The sequence below is a fragment of the Protopterus annectens genome, chromosome 12.part0 (assembly GCF_019279795.1).
Source record: "Protopterus annectens isolate FY-2018-M chromosome 12.part0, PAN1.0, whole genome shotgun sequence".
Lineage (NCBI taxonomy): Eukaryota > Metazoa > Chordata > Ceratodontiformes > Protopteridae > Protopterus > Protopterus annectens.
Genome location: NC_056746.1, coordinates 1,504,535,308 through 1,504,557,148, shown reverse-complemented (window position 1 = coordinate 1,504,557,148; position 21,841 = coordinate 1,504,535,308). Strand labels below are relative to the sequence as shown.

Genomic DNA, 21,841 nt, shown 5'->3' with positions numbered 1-21,841 from the left:
ACTTTATTTCAGTATGTATATATTCGTGAACGAAAAGATCTGGAAATTAATGGACGCAAGATCTGGGTTATCCTAGCCAAAAGCATTGATGTATCAGAGTGTCCAGAAAAATCTGGAATTGTCAGAGTACAAGGCTACAAACAAAGCCTGGCACTTGAAGATGATGGACAGTCAGGTACAAAAGGTAGGAAAGACATCCAAACAGCATTTGCTTAAAAACAAATGCTAAAATGTTTTAATAGTTAAAGCTGTGATCTTTGTTTCTGTGTATAGTGCACCATTATATTGTCAAAAGCTGAAAGAAGCAAATAGTAAGTACAGCTGTCCATTTTATTCGTAAAGAATACAAATTGATTTACTGTTGACGAGGTATGTATCATTTCTTTAAAAGTGGAATCCCAAAGGAGCATTTATTCTAGCATAAGGCAAATTGTGCCTGGCACTTGGAAATTTTGAAGTGAATTTTAATATGATTTGTGCTCAAGAGGTTATTTCTGGTGTATTTTAATGGTTGGGGGAAGAACTGTAGCTAATGCTAATATCAGTCATATTTATGTAAGACTTCTTTACATGGCTTATCTTATTGCATAATTTTTATATGTAAATATTAAATATAGTAGATGAGAATTAGTAGATGATAGTATTAGCTCAGATAGATTTGTTTTACATCTTTGTATATATTGTCAGATTATTTGTCTCCTAGTTAAGTATAAATGAGACATCTTAGCTTTGCTAGATTTGTATGTTTCAACTGCTCTCTGTATAACACATATCTGTGTGACTTGCCTTGTTTGGAGAATTTCTCCTTAAAGCTACCATGGAGGTGGGATCTACCCAGTTGAGCATTCATGGCAACAAACGCAAATAAATTTTAGAAGAATGATCAGATCTATCCCATCTGTGATCTCCAAATCTCTGCCAGGGATTTTGTCTGCAGATCAAATGAAATCTATTGATGCACAGTTGGCTACCCTCCAGTCCTTGTCTAATGGTTCTATGCGTCTTATTTCCAGTGTCACAGAAGGTGCATCTAGATTAGCTGGCACAGACATGTACATCAGGAAACATGACTGGATGTGGCTCCATCACTTAGTGGAACATTTTAAGACATCCTTTGTAAATGCCACTTTTGATGGATCAGTATGGTCCCAAAGTGAGAGAGAGACAATTTCTGGGTGTAAAAAAGATGGCAAATCCATGTCTGGTGTAGGGATCAAATTCTCCACTCCTCAGAGGACCTTTTCCAGGAACCAAAAAGGAGGAAAGAGAACTTTGTTCCACAAATCAGAGGAGTTTTCACCTGACACTTTTGGAGACAGATCCCCCCACAGTAGAGGGGGAGCTCTTATAATGGGCATTGCCCCAGAGGCAGAGGTGGTCAGCTGAATCAAGATTTTAAATGTACTTTCTGGTTCTTGCCAATGTTTTGACTGCTGCTCTCTGAAGGCAATCAGAGGGTGCTTTTCCGTGCATGCAGCAACCTAGACATCCATCATTCAAGATAAGTGGGTGCAGAGGATCATAACAAGAGGGTATTTCATCCCCTTTCACTCTCCACCTTAACCCCAAAAAGAATTCCTGATGTACCACCCTTTCAAAGGGACGTGCCTGCTTCCAAAGTGCAGAAACTTCTAAACAGCTGAGTTATCCAGCAGGTCCCACCAAACCAAAGAAATCCAGGGATTATTCAAGGTTCATTGTAGTGCCAAAGAAGAATGAGGACCTAAAGCAAATTTTGGACCTACATTACTTTTTGTAAGAAAAATTCCAGATGATTGTGGTACAGTCTATTCTTCATCTACTGAGAAAGAATGACTGGATGTGCTTGATGAATTTTCAGGATATGTACTACCATGTAAAGACGGACAGGTGCTCCAGGAAGTATCTTTGTTCCAGTTGGGAGCCAGTCATATTCAGTTTAGAACTCTGCCTTTTACTCTCACCACAGCTCCCTGGGTGTTCACCAAATGTATGGCAGTAGTATCACATCTTTGACTGCAGGGATTCCTGGTGTTCCCTTAGCTGGATGAATGGCTTGTCATTGCCCCAGCCAGGAATCTACTCATCCAAGCCAGGGACTCCTTGCTCCCTCTATGTTCAAACTAGGCATTATGGTTAATTTATCAAAGTCCAAACTTCAGCCAGTTTTGTCTTTAGAGTTTATAGAGGTTCAGTTGGACACATGCTCCAAATTGCAAAACATCCCCAAACAAGGATTACATCCATTCATCAACAAGCTTTGGCTGCCTTGCCCTGTTAGACACCCCCAGCAAAAATAGTTCTTCAATTTCTAGGCTCCATAGCAGTTTCAGTCACTTTGGTTCCCCTCTCCCAGTACTACGTGCAAGATCTGCAATGTACTCTTGCAATCCAGTGGTCGATAAGAGAGGAACCCATGTCGTTTCCGGGATCTTAACAAAGATTTGTAAAACACGTATCCAGTGGTGGTTGGAGTTGCCACATTTTTCACTGGGAAGTCCTTTCAATCTTCCTTCTCCCCAAGTCATCAAGTGCATCAAGTTCTTATAGATTTATAGGTAAGTATTAGCCTAGCTGCCCTCACAGGCCATTTTAAGCTTGGCCAGTTTGGCCATTTCCCTTTTTGTGCTGGCTGGTCTAGAGGTTGGATTCTGTTTATTTATAAGAATTCATGGATTATTTGAATGAAAATAAGTGGGGGATTCCATTTTATGGTTAATTTGCATTCGACTTGTATTACCTTTTTGAATGTACAAGTTACAGTACAGAGTGATGGGACTTTATGTACCTCCATTTTTAGAAAATATCCACAGTTCAACACAGTGTTGCATGCTATGAGTTGTCATCCATAATATTCCAAAGTCACAATGTCTTAGGCTTCGTAGAATCTGTTCTTCAAATGAATTGCAAGAACAGGAACAAGACCTTATTCATAGGTTTTATAATAGGGGGTATCCACAACATGTGGTTTAAAATGCCCTCAATTCCTAAATAGGGTTCAGTGATCAACATTATTACAATATAAGGTTTGGAAAAGTTTTTGATATCTTGGTATTTGGCAATTGTAGTACTGAGTGGGTAATGTATGTGATCACCTGCCCTTGTTCTGCATTTTATGTAGGACAAACATGCTGTCCATTCAGATTTAGAATGTCAGAACACTTGAGTGATATCAGATGTGCCAAAGTCACCAGTGCGTTATGTAAACATACCATGAAGCATGCCTCAGCAAAATTTACAATTATTATTATTGATAGAAGTTTGTTTTAATCAGAGCAATAAGGTTGGATGGCATTCTTTGTTAACTTTAAAGAACAAATGTGGATTATTAAATTTGGTGTTTTGTTTGCACCAGGTCTTAATGAGCATTTGTAACAACCAATTATAGTAAAGGGTGGTGTATTTAATGTGATTTGGATGGCTGTGGTTATTGCACTGATGAAGGCTTCATGCTGAAATCGGTGTGCTAGTTTTTTTGCAATTCACCTTTGGGTGTTTTGATGTTCTTCATCTCACATTGCTGCAGTCCTTACTTATGGGTAGTCCGCGGTCCTCGGTCGGCCCGAATACCAAAGTATTAGGCTGACGTCGGTCATGGGCGCCTAGAACTGACATCAGAGCGTCAGGGTATAAAGGCGCATGACCGACGTCATATCCTCAGTCTTTTTTGCCGCATGGTCCGATGCAGAAGCAGCGTTGCAAGTGCCGTTCGGCGTTCTGAAATTTTTCGGTTTCGGAGTTTCAGACCGATACCAAGTTGAGCTAAGTACCCCGTTGGGGAATATTTTTGTTTTTTCTTGCCTCAGTTACTTACCGGATGTCAGAAAAAGTGAATAATTGTATTTCTTGTGGGAAACAGATACCGCATAGGGATTACCACTCGCTTTGTATTCCTTGTTTGGGACCGGAGCACGACGTAGTCGGGTGTCGGTTTTGTGCTAGGTTTAATAAGCGCACTATAAAACGGAGGTTAGATTGCGCTAGGTTAGTCTTTGGCAAGAGGTGTAATTATAACATGCCGTCGGATGTTCCGACGCCGGCTTCTACTAAGAAGCGCAAAGACAAATCTTTAAAGCCTAGGCAGGATGATTCGTCTATTACGGACGCCGGATCTTCAGAAGCTACAGCTGAACAGCTGGATCCGGCTGAAGTTTCTGTTGAGTCCCGGGGGAAACTTTGATTTTACAAGATGTGGCCTCTCAGGAGGCAGGTCAGGCTGAAGGGGCCTCTCAGGTTACTATTCTCCCTTCTATGCCTAAGGTGGTTAGGCCTTCTGTTACTGTTCCTAAGGCTCCTTCTAAGGGCAGGTCTGTTTTGCCTTCCTCTGGTGTCAGTTCTGGTTCTTCAGGGTCTGTGCCTAAAAAGCACATGCTTAAAATGGCAGAGGATTTGATTTCTTTAATTAGAGGTTCTATGCCCCCTCCTGATAAGAGGCCCAGGATGGAGCCAGAGTTGGAAAGTTTGGAGCAGGCCTCAGATGATTCTGAGTCTTCTGCTGAAGACATTCAAGATTTCCTCCTTATTCTGATTCTGATGCAGAGGATTCCACTCCTTCTGCTTCTCCTCCAGAGGATTTTTCATTTTCAGAAACTCTGCATTCCATGAGGGAGCATTTTAAGTGGGAAGGACAGGATTACTCTGATTCACGGAAGAGACTCAGGGAGTTCTTGTTTTTGCCACAGCATAGACCCTTAGCTATACTTCCGGTTTTGGATGTTGTTTCGGATGTTTTCTCAGAGGCTTCCCTTAATCCGGATTCTGTGCCTCCTGCTCCAGTTAAACCTGACAGGTATTATAGGGTGCCTGAGGCTCATAAATATCTGTATAAGAGTCCTAGGGCGGACCCAGAAACTATTAGTCAGGGGCCTAAGGGTGTTAGAGCCTCTGTTGTTAAGAATCCGGTTCCTCTGGATAAGGAAGCTAGAGCTTTGGATAGATGGGGTAAGAAGGTGTATACCTCTTCTACTTTAGCAATGAGAGCTTTGAACTGCCAGTTTCATATGTTGAAGTATCAGAATTTCCTCCTTTCTCAGCTAAGATCTAAAGTGGATGCTTTAGCAGAGGGCATAGACTGTAAAGAATTGCAGGATTTAGTGCATGTTTCTGAACAGGTGGGAAAGCACTCTTTGCAATGTGGTTTTGATGCTTTACAGGCTTCTTCTAGGGTGGCTGCAACTGGTTCAGTTATTCGTAGGCACGCCTGGCTTAAGGATCAGAATTTGTCTGAGCATGTTAAGTCTAGAATTCTGGATGCCCCTTTACAGTCTGAAGTTTTGTTTGGTCCTCCTGTGGAGTCAGTCTTAAAGAAAATGGAAGACAAGGCTAAGTCTATGCAGACTGTTAAAGATTTTTGCAGGTACAACCTCCAAAGTTTAGTAGAAATTGGCCTACTAAGGGGTGGGCGTACCCTTCTTCTGATTCTCAGTCTAGGGGTAGATCTAGGCGTGGTAGGGGCAGAGCTCAGAGTACCTTCAGGCCGAGACAATGGAGTTCGCCTGCTCAATCTGCTGGTGAAGGCAGGGGCCAGTCCTTTCGTAAACAGGCCCAATGACCTGCATTTTCAGCTGCCAGATTCTTCATGCCTGGCAGCTCCTTTGGGAGGAAAGTTGGCTCTTTTCAAACAAAATTGGCATTTAGTTACCCAGGACAAATGGGTATTGGACATTATAAACCGAGGTTACAAGTTCTATTTCCATACCATGCCTCCTTTCAAGGGCATGCCAGACGTCCCTCCCCGGCAAAGGATAGAGGCTCACAAACATATTTCTTTACTTCTTCAAATGGGAGCTATACAGCCAGTTCCTCTGTCAGAAGTGGGCCTAGGATTTTATTCTCGCCTGTTTCTAGTTCCAAAGAAAGGGAACACGTGGAGACCAATTTTGGATTTATCTATCCTCAACACTTATCTGGACATTCCAAAGTTCAAGATGCTGACTTTACAACAGCTTTTACCTCTGTTGGGAAAAGATCACTGGATGGTTACTCTGGATCTCAAAGAGGCTTACCTTCATGTTCCTATCAGGCCCAGTTGCAGGAGGTACCTGCGTTTTCGGACTGGAAATTTACATTATCAGTTCTCTGCATTGCCCTTTGGTTTATCTACTGCGCCCAGAGTGTTCACAAAGGTTCTGGCTCCAGTGATAGCCTTTTTCAGACTAAGAGGAATACAGATTTATCCTTATTTGGACGATTGCCTGATTATTGCACAGGAAAAGGACGAACTTCTTCAACATCTACAGTATGTGATGGCAGTGTTAAGATGCCTAGGGTATTCTGTGAACGAAACAAAGTCCAGTCTAGTACCCTCTCAGGACATGTGCTTTCTGGGTGTGAGACTGAATACAGCTTCCCAGATGGCCTTTTTTGACCCCGGACAAACAAAGAAGCCTTTCTCTTTATTTTCATCAAATGTCTCTACGGTCCAGGCTGACTGCAAGGACAGTCCTTCAAGCCTTGGGGTTCATGGCATCTTGTATTCTGGTGCTTCCCAATGCCAAATTGCATATGAGGAAGCTTCAATGGTATCTCAAAAATGTATGGACACAGCACTGCCAAGATCTAGACACTGTCATTCAGATAATACCTTGCATTCAGAAGGAGTTTTTGTGGTGGGCTCAGGAATGTCACCTAAACAAGGGACTCTCTGTGACCCGCCAGAGGCGAGTCAGATTCTAACGACAGATGCCTCGGACAAGGCTTGGGGAGCACACCTCAATGGAAAATGGGTGCAAGACACGTGGCCTGTCAAACTCCAACATTTGCATATCAACTTGAAGGAAATGTTAGCAGTCCAGTTTGCATTGATGGCTTTCAAAGACTTACTTCACCCAGGGCAGGTGTTGATTCAAACAGACAACACTACTGTCATGTGGTACATCAACAAGCAAGGGGGAACCCATTCTTACCCTCTTTGCAGACAAGCGATGATTTTGTGGGAGACTGCTCTCAATCTACACCTCAATCTTCAAGCAAGGTTTCTGCCAGGAGCACAGAACTCCTTAGCAGATGTGTTGAGCAGACAAATAGTGGATCCTCACGAGTGGAAATTGGATCCTCATGTATTTCAAAAATTGACAGTGTTATGGGGAACTCCAGACATAGATCTGTTCGCTTCTGCACTAAATTACCAGTTGCCAAAGTTTTGCACAAAAATGTTTCATCACACAGCTTGGAAGGTGGACGCTCTATCATTCAGTTGGCACAATCTGCATGTATATGCCTTTCCACCTCTGCCTCTTCTTCCCAAGGTACTTTTGAAGGCCAGACAAGACAAGCCAACCATGATTTTGATAGCACCGGATTGGCCTCGACAACACTGGTACCCACTACTGAGGAGTCTAGTACGAGAACCTCCATGGCCTCTGCCTTTGATTCCGCACCTTTTGTCACAGGAGGACAATCACTTCCTCAATGTCAAGATTCAGTCTCTGCATCTAACAGCCTGGCATATTCTGTTTTAGACTCTGGAGGGTCTCAGCTTCCACAACAAGTTTTGAATGTTATTTTGGAGGCCAGGAGGCCTAGTACCAGGAAAGTTTACGCTGATAAATGGAGGAGATTTTTTATTTGGAGCAAAGGAAAGGACTTTGATGTCTCCAAACCTGATTTAAGTGTTGCTCTTCAATAAGTTATTGGACAAGGGTTTGTCTTTCTCCTCGATAAAGGTCCATGCTGCAGCCATTTCTGCTCACTATGATTGTGACCCTCCTTTATTCTCTCACCCTTTGTTTAAGCAATTTCTTAGAGGGGCAAAGAATATAAGACCCCCACGTAGAGCTCCTACTCCTGCTTGGGATCTCAATTTTGTGTTGGAAAAGCTTACTCTACAACCTTTTGAGCCTGCAGCTTCGGCCGAGTTAAAGTATTTGTCATGGAAAACTGCTTTTTTGTTGGCCATTACCTCTGCAAGAAGGGTTTCTGAATTACAGGCCCTCATGGCAGTGGAGCCTTTCCTGATTTTTCATAAGGATAGGGTATCTTTGCGTACTAATCCTTCTTTTATGACTAAAGTAGTTTCTAGTGTGGCCTTAAACCAAACTATTCATTTGCCTACTTTTTATGCAAACCCCCAAAATAAAGGGGAGAAAATTTTACATACCTTGGATATTCACAGGCAGTTGCGTTATTATTTGAGCAGAACCAAGGAGTTCAGACAGTCTCAGCAGTTGTTTGTTTCTTTTGCCTTGGGTTCACAGGGTAAACCTGTTTCAAAACAAACTATTTCTAAATGGATTGGGTTTTGTATTTCTTTCTGTTATTCCCATCATGGTAAGGAGATTCCGCCTGGAATCAGGCCTCATTCCACTAGGGCTACTGCTACTTCCACGGCCTTTCTAAGGGGGATAGCTACAAAAGACATTTTGGAGGCAGCTACTTGGAGTTCAGTGCATACTTTTTCTAAACATTACCACCTTCCTCTCTATTCTAAGTCTAGGGCTGGATTTGCCACTGCAATTTTACAGGGCATTTTAGCAGCCCCTAATGCTTTATGATTTTACCAACCTCCCTTTCCCGTTGCTTTGGGATTCTACCCATAAGTAAGGACTGCAGCAATGTGAGATGAAGAACATAGTACAGTTTTGTACCTACCATAAATGTAGATGTTCGAAGATCCACATTGCTGCAGTCCAATTTACCCTCCCTCCTTCCCCACTGTAGTTTAACAGGGTGCTATGCTTTAGGTGATGGTTGTTGTTGGGCATGTTTTTGGGAGGTATCCTGTTTTTGACTGTGGCCTTTCTTGTTTGGCCTTCTGACATCTGGGGCAAGAAAAGACTGAGGATATGACGTCGGTCATGCGCCTTTATACCCTGACGCTCTGATGTCAGTTCTAGGCGCCCATGACCGACGTCAGCCTAATACTTTGGTATTCGGGCCGACCGAGGACCGCGGACTACCCATAAGTAAGGACTGCAGCAATGTGGATCTTCGAACATCTACATTTATGGTAGGTACAAAACTGTACTTTTGTTTATGTCCCTTAATTTATGAGGACATATTCTATTTAATGGTATAATTATTTTGCGTTATCTTCTTCTTCTTTCGGCTTTTCCCGGTTAGGGGTCGCCACAGCGGATCACCTTGTCCGCTCATGATTGGCAGTGGAATTTTATGGTGTCAAGTTGCCAGCCCGGCACCCAACCTATATAATTATTAAATATGGAGAGCTGACTCTGCGGGCGGTTTGTATCTTATTTTTTCTCATCAAGATCATGTGTATCAGCTGGTTTCTTTACTTCTGTCTTACACACTGTATACTTGCCTTTTTTCTTGTGTGCAAACTAGATCTGAGGTAGCTGGGTCAGCACAGGGGGAATAAAGGGTAAGGGGAGGAGCCTGAGCACCAGATTCAAAGATTGAAGGTTGCCAAAGTTGGATCCACCTTGGATCTGAAGACCTGTACTTGGAGGAAAGATGGAAATACACAGCATAGATCTATCATTATGGTACGTACGCAACTTTTGTTTTTGTTGGGCACATAGCAGAGTCAGTTTCAGTGACATAAGGATATTTATCCCTTGGAATGATAAGCTATGCTAGATATTTTGTAACCATTTTTAAAATGGTTGTTGATTTGTTGGTAAATGAACAATTTTCTGTAAGTGAGGTTTATTTTTAGCTCTGGGGGAGCCAGTTGAATGAAGTGAAGAATAGAGTAGAATTACGGACAAGTAATTGTAGAATTACGGACAAGTAATTAAAAAATGTTACACTTGCCTCATACATTAGCAACCTTTTTCCTGCCATTTCTTTTTTGCTGAATGTATGATCTCATCTTGTCAAGTGGACTTTCTGGTGCTAAAGTAAGCAGGTTTTATTTTAGTTGCTTCAGGGACAGTAAGTTACACTTTTACCCTATTAGTACGACTAACCTAATACGTTGACAAAATAAGAGAATGTGTATTCATTTATACTTTCTGAAGTAAAAGAAATTCCCATGAGGAGTTTGAGGACATATCACTTCTTGATGTCCAAATTACTAAGGAGCAGAGCACAATACGAACTTGTGTGAATAAAAAAGATGTTCAAGTAAATAAATATACACATGCTAGAAGCATGCATGCCAGGCATATTTTTCGTAGTATAGTTAAGAGCCAATTTATAAGGGTGAGTAGGCTCAATACTGATGATACTAAGTGTAATGAACAAATGGAGGTCATGGCCCATGAATTTAGTAATAGGGGCTATGACAAGGATCTTATTTTAGATGTTAAAAAAGAGGTGTTAGAGAAAAGGAATTCAACTGGTGCTCCATTTTCAGTGCTTTAATGCAAAATCAATCACCAGCTAGTAATGACCAGGGCATACTTAGATATGTTACTACATATAATATTTTAACTAAACAAGTAGAAAGTATTGTATGTAAGAACTGGCAAATTCTAACCTGTATGCCTGAATTAGTAACGATTTTAGGTGCTAGACCACGCTTTGCATACAGAAATAGCATAAGTTTAAAGAGAGAATTATCTTATAAAGATTTTAGATTTAATTCTAAGGGTCCTCTTACAAACAAGTATGGTACATCTCGGTTGTAGAAACATCTGTGATAAGTTACAATTCCAGCATCCTTTGACTAAAGTGACTTACGAAACAGTGCCAAGCAACATGCAATACTGCAGCAATAGTATAGCAACGTGCAGACAATGTGATTGCTTCTGTGTAGGTAAATGTTTAAGGTGGCTAAAGGACCATATTATTGAACACAGGTCTGATATTAGAAGATCAGTAACGACTAATGCTTTGGCAAAACATGTATAGGGGTTCGATACATGATTTTAAGTTTAAGGTGCTACAATTGGTGTTTAGTGATTTAAGGGGTGGTGACATAAATAATAAGTTAGATGTGGTTGAATATAAATGGATTACTTTATTACAAGCTGATAGACATCCTGGATTAAGTAATTTAATTACAATCAAACCAATCTTAGTAGTGAAACAGAAACTATACAAATGAATTTTTGTGTATTTTTAACATGTATTTTTATGTTTTTTTTAAAAAATGTGGAAAGTTTATATATAAATTATGTAATTATATACGTATGTGTTTAAAATGGTTCCATATTGTAATTAGTTGGCTGTGTCATGTGCTGTCTTTTATTAGAATATAAATTGGATGTTTTAAATGTTTTATTCATACTGATGAAGGGTGTTCCCTCTAAGCTTTATGTTGCTGAATAAATTTGGCGTTTTCTACTTGGTTTTGTTCTGTTCTGCTAACCTTTTTTCCTGCCATTTCTTTTTTGCTGAATGTATGATCTCATCTTGTCAAGTGGACTTTCTGGTGCTGAAATAAGCAGTTTTTATTTTAGTTGCTTCAGTGGAAGCATCGCTGTCAACAAATCCAGAAATAATCAGGGACAGTAAGTTACACTTTTAAAACTATTAGTACTACTAACCTGAGACGTTGACAAAATAAGAGAATGTATATTAATTTACACTTTCTGAAGGAGAAGAAATCTATAACTCTAATTATTACTATTTTAAGGAGGGATTAAGAAGGAAAGAGCTAAATTTCAGTTAAAAACTTCAGGGACAGTTGAGAAGTATGAGTGGAACCATAAATGTTCTTCGTGTTTCACTGTTTCAGTCATCAGCTGTGGGTTATCCCTGCTGTGGTAGCCCTCGGCCGTCCCGAATACCAGAGTCAATGTTTTTCTGCGTCAGCTGCAGTCGCCTGTAGTCTGGCATCAGGTCGTCAGTGCTGTAAAGCAAGGCAACCAATATCATTACATCAGTCTTTCTTGCCGTGGAGCCCGTAGCAAAAGCAGTTCGCATGAGTGCCTGTCAGTCACTAAAATAATTTCAATTTCAGCTGAAAACGTCTAAAGCTATGTATCCCCTTGGAGACCCTTTTTACTTGCACTAACCGATATCTGAAAAAAACAATTGTCTTGCCTGTGGAAAGCAGATCGCACACCGAGACTTCCATTCTTACTACGTCAGTTGTTTAGGCCCAGACCACGACATCCCCCATTGCCAGTTCTGTGGCCTCAATGCTAGAACCATTCGCCGTAAAGCTCTTTTTGTAGACAGTTATTTTTGTGTTCCATCTTCGCATTCTGATATGGCATCCATCAGCCAACAATCCGTGGACATTACAAAAAGACGCAGAGATAAGGATAGAGACCGACCACACAAGGCTAAGCCTTCCGATGATGCTACCGCAAAGCATGTCGTCAGTTCTCCGGAATTCAGTGATGCAGATTTGCAGCCCTTGATGCCCGATTCAATATCTACACAGGCCTCTACCGAGACCCTTTCAGAGTCCGGAATGCCGCAGAAATCTTCTTAGTCTTCTGAGCCTTTGGCTGTCTCTGCCTCGGTTGGGTCCAGAGCGACGATGCAGGCACCGGCTTCTGAGGAGGCCTTTCGAACTACCGAATCTAGACAAAAAATGATGTCTTCTCATCTGACTACAGTCTCTGCCAGACCCGCTGGATTCTCTGAGGCCTAGAAGCCGGGCCACTCCTAGGAAATCTGCTTCTAGCCACCATCTTGCTCCTGCTCCACCACCCCAAGCACAAATGCTTAAAATGGCAGAGGATCTCCTCTCCCTTATCCGGGGTAGTCAGGCCACAACTTCTAAAGGGAAAAGGCACCCTTTTCCAGAAATTGTGACAGAACAAGATTCTGAGGAATCTGACTATTCAGATTTTGAAAAGGAACAGCAACCTCTGACTGCTTATGAGGATTCAGATGCAGAGGAATCCATCCCTTCTGCCTCCCCTTCAGAGGACCATTCCTTTGCAGAAACCCTTCACACCCTCAAGGAACATTTCCAGTTGGAATCTCAGGACTTCCCCCCCAGTCTAAGAAAAGACTTAGAGAGTTTCTGGACCTGCCCCAGCTCAGACCACTAGCCACTCCCCCTATTTTCGAAGTGGTGGATGATGTTTTCCATGAATCCAGCTTAGCCCCTGACACCCTCCCACCTGCTCTCAGTAAACCTGACAGGTATTACAGAGTACAGAATTCTCACAAGTACCTGTACAGAAATCCTGCTGCAGACCCAGAGGTCATTACACAGGGACCTAAAGGAGCTAAGACTAGTTCCGCCAAAAATCATAGTCCTTCTGACAAGGACTCCAGAGCTCTGGACAGATTGGGTAAAAAAAGTATGCACCTCTGCAACCTTAGCTATCAGAGCACTCAGTTGTCAGTTCCATATGTTAAACTTTCAGCAACACACTTTGGGACTATTAAAACGAAAGATTTCTACCTTTGCCAATTCAAAAGAGTTAGCATTCTGCTTGTCAAGTGGCCAAACACTCATTACACTGTGGATATGATGCCCTAGAAGCCTATAGCAGGGCAGCAGTGTCAGGATCTTTCATTAGGAGACATGCAGGGCTGAAGGAACAACCTCTCCCTGATCATGTCAAGTGTAAACTTATCGATGCACCCCTAGATAAGGAGTGCTTCTTTGGAGTAAAAGCAGAAGAGGTGCTTAAAAAGATGGAAGACAAAGCAAAATCTATGCAAACAGTAAAATATTTCTTTCAGGTTCAACCTCCCAGGTACAGCAGGAACTTTCCCTCTAAGCACTGGTCCTTCCCTGCACCTAGCAGACAGATTCCAAGGTCACAAGGGGCAGGGACAGACCATCCAGGCCCCTATCCCAGGGCCAGCAGAGAATCAAACAGTGGACCACTTCAGCCCCAAAGGCAGGGAGTTCTAAGCAACCCTTCTGTGGCCAAAACTCACAATGAGTCCCCCTCCCCTCTCTGCCCTCTTTTCACTCATCAAAAACTAGGAGGAAGGCTCTCCCTCTTCAAAGAAAATTGTTTTTTGTAACAAAGGACCAATAGGTCTTAAAGATCATTTTTCAGGGATACAAATTCTCTTTCAGTGAACTCCCAATTTGAAGAGGGTACCCAGACTTGCCTCTAAATCTGTGGGCAGAGGCATTGAAACAGGTCCAAACTCTCATATCCCGGGGGCAGTAAAACCTGTCCCCTCAGATCAAACAGGCAAAGGCTTTTATTCCAGACTATTCCTTGTTCCCAGAAAAGAGGGCACTTGGTGCCCCATCCTGGATCTATCTATTCTGAATACCTCACTGGTGGTCCTCAAATTAAAATTGCTGACTTTGCAGCAGCTGCTGCCCATGCTAACAAAAAATACCTAGCTAGTGACCCTAGACCTAAAAGATGCCTATCTTCACATCCCCATAAGGGAGTCCTGCAGGAAATTCCTGCGCTTCCGAACAGGATCACAACACATTCAGTTCTCTGCGCTGCCCTTTGGCTTATCTACTGCACCCAGAGTATTCACCAAATGCTTAGCCCCGGCCATAGCATTTTGCAGACAGAGAAATATACAGATTTACCCTTACCTGGATGACTGCCTCATTCAGGCAGAGTACAAAGAAAAGCTGCTCCAGGACCTTCTCTTTGTCACATCCCTCCTAACCTCCCTAGGGTTCACCATCAACGAGAAGAAATCAAAGCAAACTCCCACCAGGAAGATCATTTTCTTGGGAACTGTGCTAGACACAGCATCCCAAATGGCCTTTCTTTCCCCAGAAAAGCAGAGCTTCCTGCCTCTCTACTTTACTTTACCCAGTTGGCCAAAGCCCTGGGATACATGTCATCTTGCATCCTTCTAATTCCTGTGGCCAGCCTTCACATTAGAAAACTTCAGTCATATCTAAAGAACCTTTGATGCTAGTACTCTCAGTCTCTAGAGACCTCTCTCTCTCTGATCCCATGTATAAGGGCCGAGTTTCTCTGGTGGGCAGAGGCCTTTGCCAATAACAAGGGTCTTCCCTTCATCCTCTGCCCTACCAGACAGACCATCACCACCGACGTCTCAGACATTGCTTGGGGTGCTCCCCTAGCAGGCAGATGCACCCCCAGCACCTTCACTTACACATCAGTCAGAAAGAAATGATGGCTGTACAAAAGGCTCTGACAACCTCCAAACCCCATCTCAGGCCAGGGGTTCTCCTTATAAAAACAGACAATACCACAGTAATGTGATATATTAACAAATGGGGGGGCCCAGTCTTACCCTCTGTGCAGGCTAGCCATGAACCTCTGACTGACAGCCGACTCCATGGGTCTACACTTGATTGCTCAATACCTACCAGGGGTCAACAACACCCTGGCAGACCACCTAAGCAGAAACTTACTGGACCCCCGTGAATGGCAGCTCCACATGGAAATCTTTCTCCAAATCACTTAGGAGTGGGGGACTCCGGAGGTGGATCTCTTTGCCTCGCATCTCAACCACCAGCTGCAAAAGTGCTGTACCAGGGAGTATCACCTCCTAGCGTGGAAGGTGGATGCCTCGACCTTCCCCTGGAACTCCCTCTTTGTGTACTTCTCTCTGTTCCCTCCTCTGCCCCTTTTCCTCAGTGTACTAATCAGGAGAGACCAAAGGCCATCCTCATTGCTCCAGATTGGCCCAGACAGCATTGATACCCCTTACTGTGCAGCCTGACCTTACAGCCCCCAAGCAGCTTCCCCTGATCTCAGACCCCTTGACCCAGGTGAGGGGGAAGATATTGCACCCAGACTTGCAGACTCTCAAACTTTCAGCATGGCTTATACCTTAAAAGCTAACAAGGAGTCCCTGTTAAGCAAACAGGTCTTAGATATTCCCACAGAGGCCAGAAGCCCCAGCACCAGAAAATCTTACGCAGGGAAATGGAAAAGATTCTGCTCCTGGAGCCAGTCCAGAGGGGCCATTACCTCACATCCTTCCATCCATCTTATCTTGGATTACCTAGCTGAGTTACTCAAAAGTGGCCTCTCCTTCTCTTCTATTAAAATCGATGCCTCAGCCATTTCAGCCCATTAAGATTCAGACCTACCCCTCTTCTCTCATCCTTTGATTAAACAATTCCTCAGAGGGGCATCTAATATCAGACCTCCCAGAAGACCTCCCACGCCAGCCTGGGACCTGAATTATGTTTTAGAAAACTACCCTACCCTTTTTTCAACCTGCTGCTTCAACAGAATTGAAGTACCTCTCCTGGAAGACTGCCTTCCTACTAGCTGTCACCTCAGCCAAGATAGCTTCAGAACTTCAGGCACTCATGGCTGTTGAGCCCTTCATCATTTTCCATGCAGACAGGGTCTCCCTGAGGACTAACCCCTCCTTTATTCCCAAGGTGGTATCTGATGTGACTCTCAACCAGGCTATACACCTACCCACCTTCTTTCCCAACCCTCAAAACAAGGGGGAATAAATTCTGCACTCGCTAGACATACTCAGACATCTCAGATACTATATGGACCATACTAAACCCTTCAGAAAAACAGACCAGCTGCTTGTCAGCTTTACCCCGGGGCAGAGGGGAAGACCATTTCCAAGGAAACTGTTTCCAAATGGATATCACACTATATATCCATTTCTGCTACAGACTACATGGGAACCCCCCCCCCCCAAGTCTATTCGTACCCATTCCACTAGGGCTGCCTCCACTTCCACAGCCTTCCTCAGAGGAGTCCCCACCAAGGACATCTTGGAAGCTGACACCTGGATCTCTGTCCATACCTTTACAAAACATTACCACCTACCTCTTTTTTCTTAGTCTAGGGCAGGGTTTGCCTCTGCAGTTCTGCAGGGCTTGCTGACCCATGCCTAGGGCTCTAACCTATCCTTCCAGCCCTCTCAGCTTTGGGAATCCTCCCACAGGTGATGACTGCAACAGTGAAACACGAAGAACATAGTACAGTTGTGTACACTTACCGTAAATGTAGATATTCGAGTGTATTCACTGTTGCAGTCCTGGTTTCCCTCCCTCCATCTCCCTTGTATCCTCTTTCCCTAGGGGGACATAAGCTTCCCATGGTGGCTTTTAGCCACCAGGACCACTTCACCTTATCCCCTTGTGCTTCTGATGGGTTAGGGCAAGAAAAACTGATGTATTGACATCGGCTGCCTTGCTTTATAGCACTGATGACCTGACGTCAGACTACAGGCGACTGCAGCTGACACAGAAAAACATTGACTCTGGTATTCGGGCCCGCCAAGGGCTACCACAGCAGGGATAACCCACGACTGCAACAGTGAATACACTCGAACATCTACATTTATGGTAAGTGTACACAACTGTACTATTTATTAGGTTTAATAAAGTTTGTATTTTGTGCATCTTACCCTGCATTTACTAAATTTCATTACTTTGACTTTTACTTGACTTTGACTAATTATGGCACACCCTGCATTATAGGCATGTTCTTAGTAAAGCATATTTTACTGTGTATACAGTAGTAATGCAGACATCACACCGTAGTAACAACTATTACGCAGTAATAAACAGTTGTCTACTATGCAATGGCAACTTTATTACATCTTCATCCTCACAGATGCGTAAATTATTCCAAAGGTTTTATTTTCCGGCAGTAATCCTTTGGCAGTATAACATACATACTCAAAGTATAGTAGGGATTATCGTAGAGGTGATTCACACATCTGTAGTGTTCTCCCTAAAAGTGGCCAATTCATTGGTCAAAAACTATTTATTATAATTTTACATCTATTTTATTACACTGTATGGCAAGCACTATACACCTTAATAAGAATCATATTGTGTTCCATCTTACTGTTGTTACTTTTCACTTTAATTTAACTGCAGTTATTTTTTTGTTTATTGTCTGAAATGAGCTGCCTTCTAATTACTTTGTGATAAAATCTGCTTCAGACTACAGAACGCATGTCTGTCCACTACAAACTGCCACCCACTACTGCATCATCATCAGAAGATGGGGCTGGTTGACTTGGAATCAGGAAGTAATTGCACATTTGCTCAGCGCACAGTGAAAAGAATCACAGGTGTATTAAACTTAATATAGTTCCACTGCAGTAACTAAAGTAAAAAAATCAGAAAACCCATTTTACATGAAGACGCAATTATAACAAAACGAAATGGAGAAAAGACTATGCACGTGTTCTGTAAGAAAGACAGACTGCCGGTGTTTTACACTAGGCACTATGTACATTCTTGATGATATTTTATACTCGGCACCAAGTACATTCTTTAAATGTGATTGTGCTATTTATTTCATAGAGGTTAAACCTAATGTTTGTCTGCCAGGCTGTTATGCATGATGAGAAATACAGAAACCCTGTACAAATTAATTTTTGTAAAAAAGAAAAAGAAAAAAGGGGGGGGGAGAAATATGTCAGGTGTGTCATAAGGCTTCATACATTGAGACACATAACTGGGATAAGACTAAATTTGATGATAAAGCTGCCATGGCTGGAATGTAGCACCTCTCCTCCTCCTTAAGACCTGATCCTGAAAAAAATTGAAAAACTCCTAATGCATATCTTTAACCTCTCACTAATGGCTGCTTCTGTCCCTTTAACATTCATACATAATACCTCTTCTAAAAATAATCACATCCACAGAGCTGAAGAATTACAGACCCATCACTAATCTGTGCTCAGTAATAAAATTGTTTGAAAAACTGCTATGTAAACAACTGCTAAACTATAGTAAATATCTGTAGTCTACTATCTGATGTGGAGTATGGCTGTTACAATGCATTTAGTACCTTTATAGCCCTTTTAATGGCAGTAGGCACCATTTACTGCAACAGGAATGGATGGGTCACAGTAGGGCTTATTTGTAGGTATGCGTGCAGCTTTCAAAACCGTTAACCATCACGTCTCATAAAAGACTAAACTTGGGGAAAAACAAAATCCAAAACAACAGCTAACCATCACATCCTTATAAAAGACAAAACTTGGGGGAAAAAACACAATCCAAAACAGTTAAACATCACATCCTTATAAAAGGCTAAACTTTGGGAAAAACATAATCTGGTTATTCCATAGCTGTCTACAAAACAGCTCATTCCAGTTTTGTTATAACAACTCCCTTTCCCCTTTGGGTTTCCTTAACACAGTTGTCACCAAGAATTAGTTTTAGGCCCCTTACTATTCTCTCTCTCCTTGTCAAGGATCTGCCACTGGAACTTCCAGAGCTCAAACTAGTCAGGTATGCAAATGATGTACTTCTTTTACAAACCAGTAGGAACCTCAGCATCTAGCAAAATAAGCTAAAGGAGGTCATTCTCCTTTAGACTTCTAATCAACCCAAAGAAAATTAACATTATGGTCTTTACTACCAAAAAGAAACGACTTACTTAATCCACCCATTCACATTAAGGATTACAGTGGTAATACTGTCCTCAGTGCCACCCAGCAGAAATACCTGGGCCTAACCCTTGAACTTCTTTACATCACATACTGATAGTGTAGGTTCATACGGCTGTCGATCTGCGAGGATCTTATGTAGCCCAGCCTTACACTTCTCTGGTAGTTTTTGGTCCTTATATTTTGCATACAAATAACTCAGACCAGGCAGAACAAGTAAAAAAAGCCAGCTAGTAATCCAACAAAATTTATTCTCTCTCTCTCTAATGTCTCGACTATGACAGTCTTCAAGGAGTAATAACATCATAAAAAATACACCTGCCTTAAATATATTCAATTTAAATAGATAATTGATTAATTAGAACAATAAAACAATTAAATGAATATCAAATAAAAAACCTCCAAATCATTTCAGCATTACTTACCAGGGTGTCGATCTGCGATGATCTTGTGAAGCCCAGCCTTACACTTCTCTGGTAGTTTTTGGTCCTTGTATTTTGCATGCAAATAACTCAGACAAGGCAGAACAAGTAAAGTATTTGCACAGCTGAAACTCTGTTATAAAATTAGCCACTTTCTCATCCCAAAAGCTAGAGTAGCCATTGTTAAAAAAATATTTTATTACTTAAATTAGAGTATGGTCTCCCATTTCTTGTATTACACTGTACATAATATACTTAAATGGTTCAAACTATACAGAATAAAATCTGCAAATTTATCTTCCTGCCGGACCCTTAGCTCTATTACTGCAAGTTGCAATAAAACGCACATTGACTTTCTGTGACTTAGAGAACTTAAAACAAGGCTCTTGCCCCATCTGAAGTCAAACTACTACTTCAGGCTACCTCTTATGAACTTTGTTACTCTGGTGGTAACTATTATTCCCTTGCTCTTCCCAGTAGGAGAAAGAACTTTCTTTTTTTCTTTTAAGAAGTTAAAAAGGACACAGTCTTTACATATGTTTGTATATGTGGTGCATTTAATATTAGGATTATAAAGAATACTAAAAGGGAAGAGCTAATAAAGGTTTGAACATATCTGCATGCACAGGAGCCGCACTTTTCTTTTTGGTGGAATGACAACAGGTTTGCAAAGCTCTGAATCTTTCCGATTAATCATCTTGGGATTAAAGTTGAACAGGTGGTAGATCTGCAAGATGAAAAAAATGGCACATTATAGTTGTACAGCCAAATTCAATAAAGCCTACATGGTAGAGCACTGTTTTAGATTCAGTAAGTGCCAATACAGTATGTGTAGTGCTGCGCAAACAAGGTAAACACCGTGACATGCTAATCACAGCATAAGCAGCTGAATTGTATGATAATCAACCAATCCAAGATGGAGAAGCTGTTTAACAAGCTGTAAAGCAACTGTGTAGACTCAGGTTTTCCCTGCGAATTACAGAACCTTTTGGAATACACCCACAAAAAGTTGTCTACACAGAAAGAATGTTAGGGGCTGCTGTTGCCGTAATTCATGTGTATGTGCAACAGGCTGAAGTGTGTGCTGCTGCTGCTAATAGACCAGGCCAAGAAGGAGAAGAGTTTTCAGACCCAGGGTAGCTTATCACAACCTACATAATGTAGAAATTGTACAGTGTTGTAGGATGGACAGAGACACACTACAGGAACTTTGCAACCTCTGTCATCCTCACCTCAGAGCCAGGGCAAATAGAGGGGAACCCATCCCAGTGGAGACAAAGGTATGTCTAGCACTTAAAATCTTAGCTATAGCTACCTTTCAAAGACCAACAGGGGACATGCTGGAGGTGTCACAGGCATCAGCATCCAGGATCCTCCATCAATTCCTGAATACTATCCTCTAACATGCCAGTGACCACATATATTTTCCATGTACTCCTGAGGATAGGGCCAGAAATATGCAGGAGTTCTGCCCTATAGCACACTACCCTGAAGGTACTGGCTGCCATAGATTACACACATATAGAAATTAAGGTACCACCTGGGGAACATGGAAGGATCTATATAAATAGAAAGAGCTTCCACTCTATTAACTACAAATTGTGTGTAATGCCAAGGGAATCATCTTGAACGTGTGTGCTAGCAACCCTGGCAGTTACCACTACTCATATATCTGGTACACCTCCCAACTGTATCAGGAGTTTGCTAGCGGGGATGGGCCATTTGCTGGCAGATGCAGGTTATGTACTGGAACTGTGGCTGATGACACCCATCAGAAATGCGCACACACACACGCTGAAGAACGCCATAATGAGGCACACGCTCAAATCAAAAATATTATACAGTGTGTGTTTGGGCTGCTAAATTCACAGTTCTGGTTCCTAGATACATCTGCGGGAGCCCTGCAGTACAATCCATGGACCTGTACAGAAGTAGTCACAATATGTGTCATACTACACACCATTATCCTGGGAAAACAGCTTCAGCAGGATCAGCAAGGGGAAGGAGCACATATCCCACTACAAATGCCAAGATCATGACAGTCACATGCAGATGAGGAGGCAGAGGGGGAGTCAGCAGCTGCTGTGAGTGCAAGCAGATGTAGGCATACTCAATATGCCCTCACATTGGTAGAGACAATACATAGCACACTCAGTCACCACCTAAGGGCCTAAAACTTTCCTCGTATACACATACATATGCTAACACTGATGCCAGGCAACTGTCACAACCTTTACCTCCCCATGTAGTGGCTGTGTACTGCTTGAATCAGACAAAGTCAGCCCTGAACTAAAACTGTTGCAATTGCTGTTTTTAGAAGGTAAGTA

The 21,841-nt window shown here is 42.2% G+C and overlaps 1 protein-coding gene across 1 annotated transcript in view; it reads left to right on the top strand.

Moving 5' to 3' along the window:
- Window positions 1-21,841, top strand: part of LOC122817261 (phosphatidylcholine transfer protein) — a 403,419-nt gene that overhangs the window by 284,666 nt on the left and 96,912 nt on the right. The window contains exon 4 of the mRNA XM_044090477.1: window positions 13-184. Within this exon, the coding sequence (XP_043946412.1) occupies window positions 13-184 (172 nt within the window). The remainder of the gene's footprint in view (window positions 1-12; window positions 185-21,841) is intronic.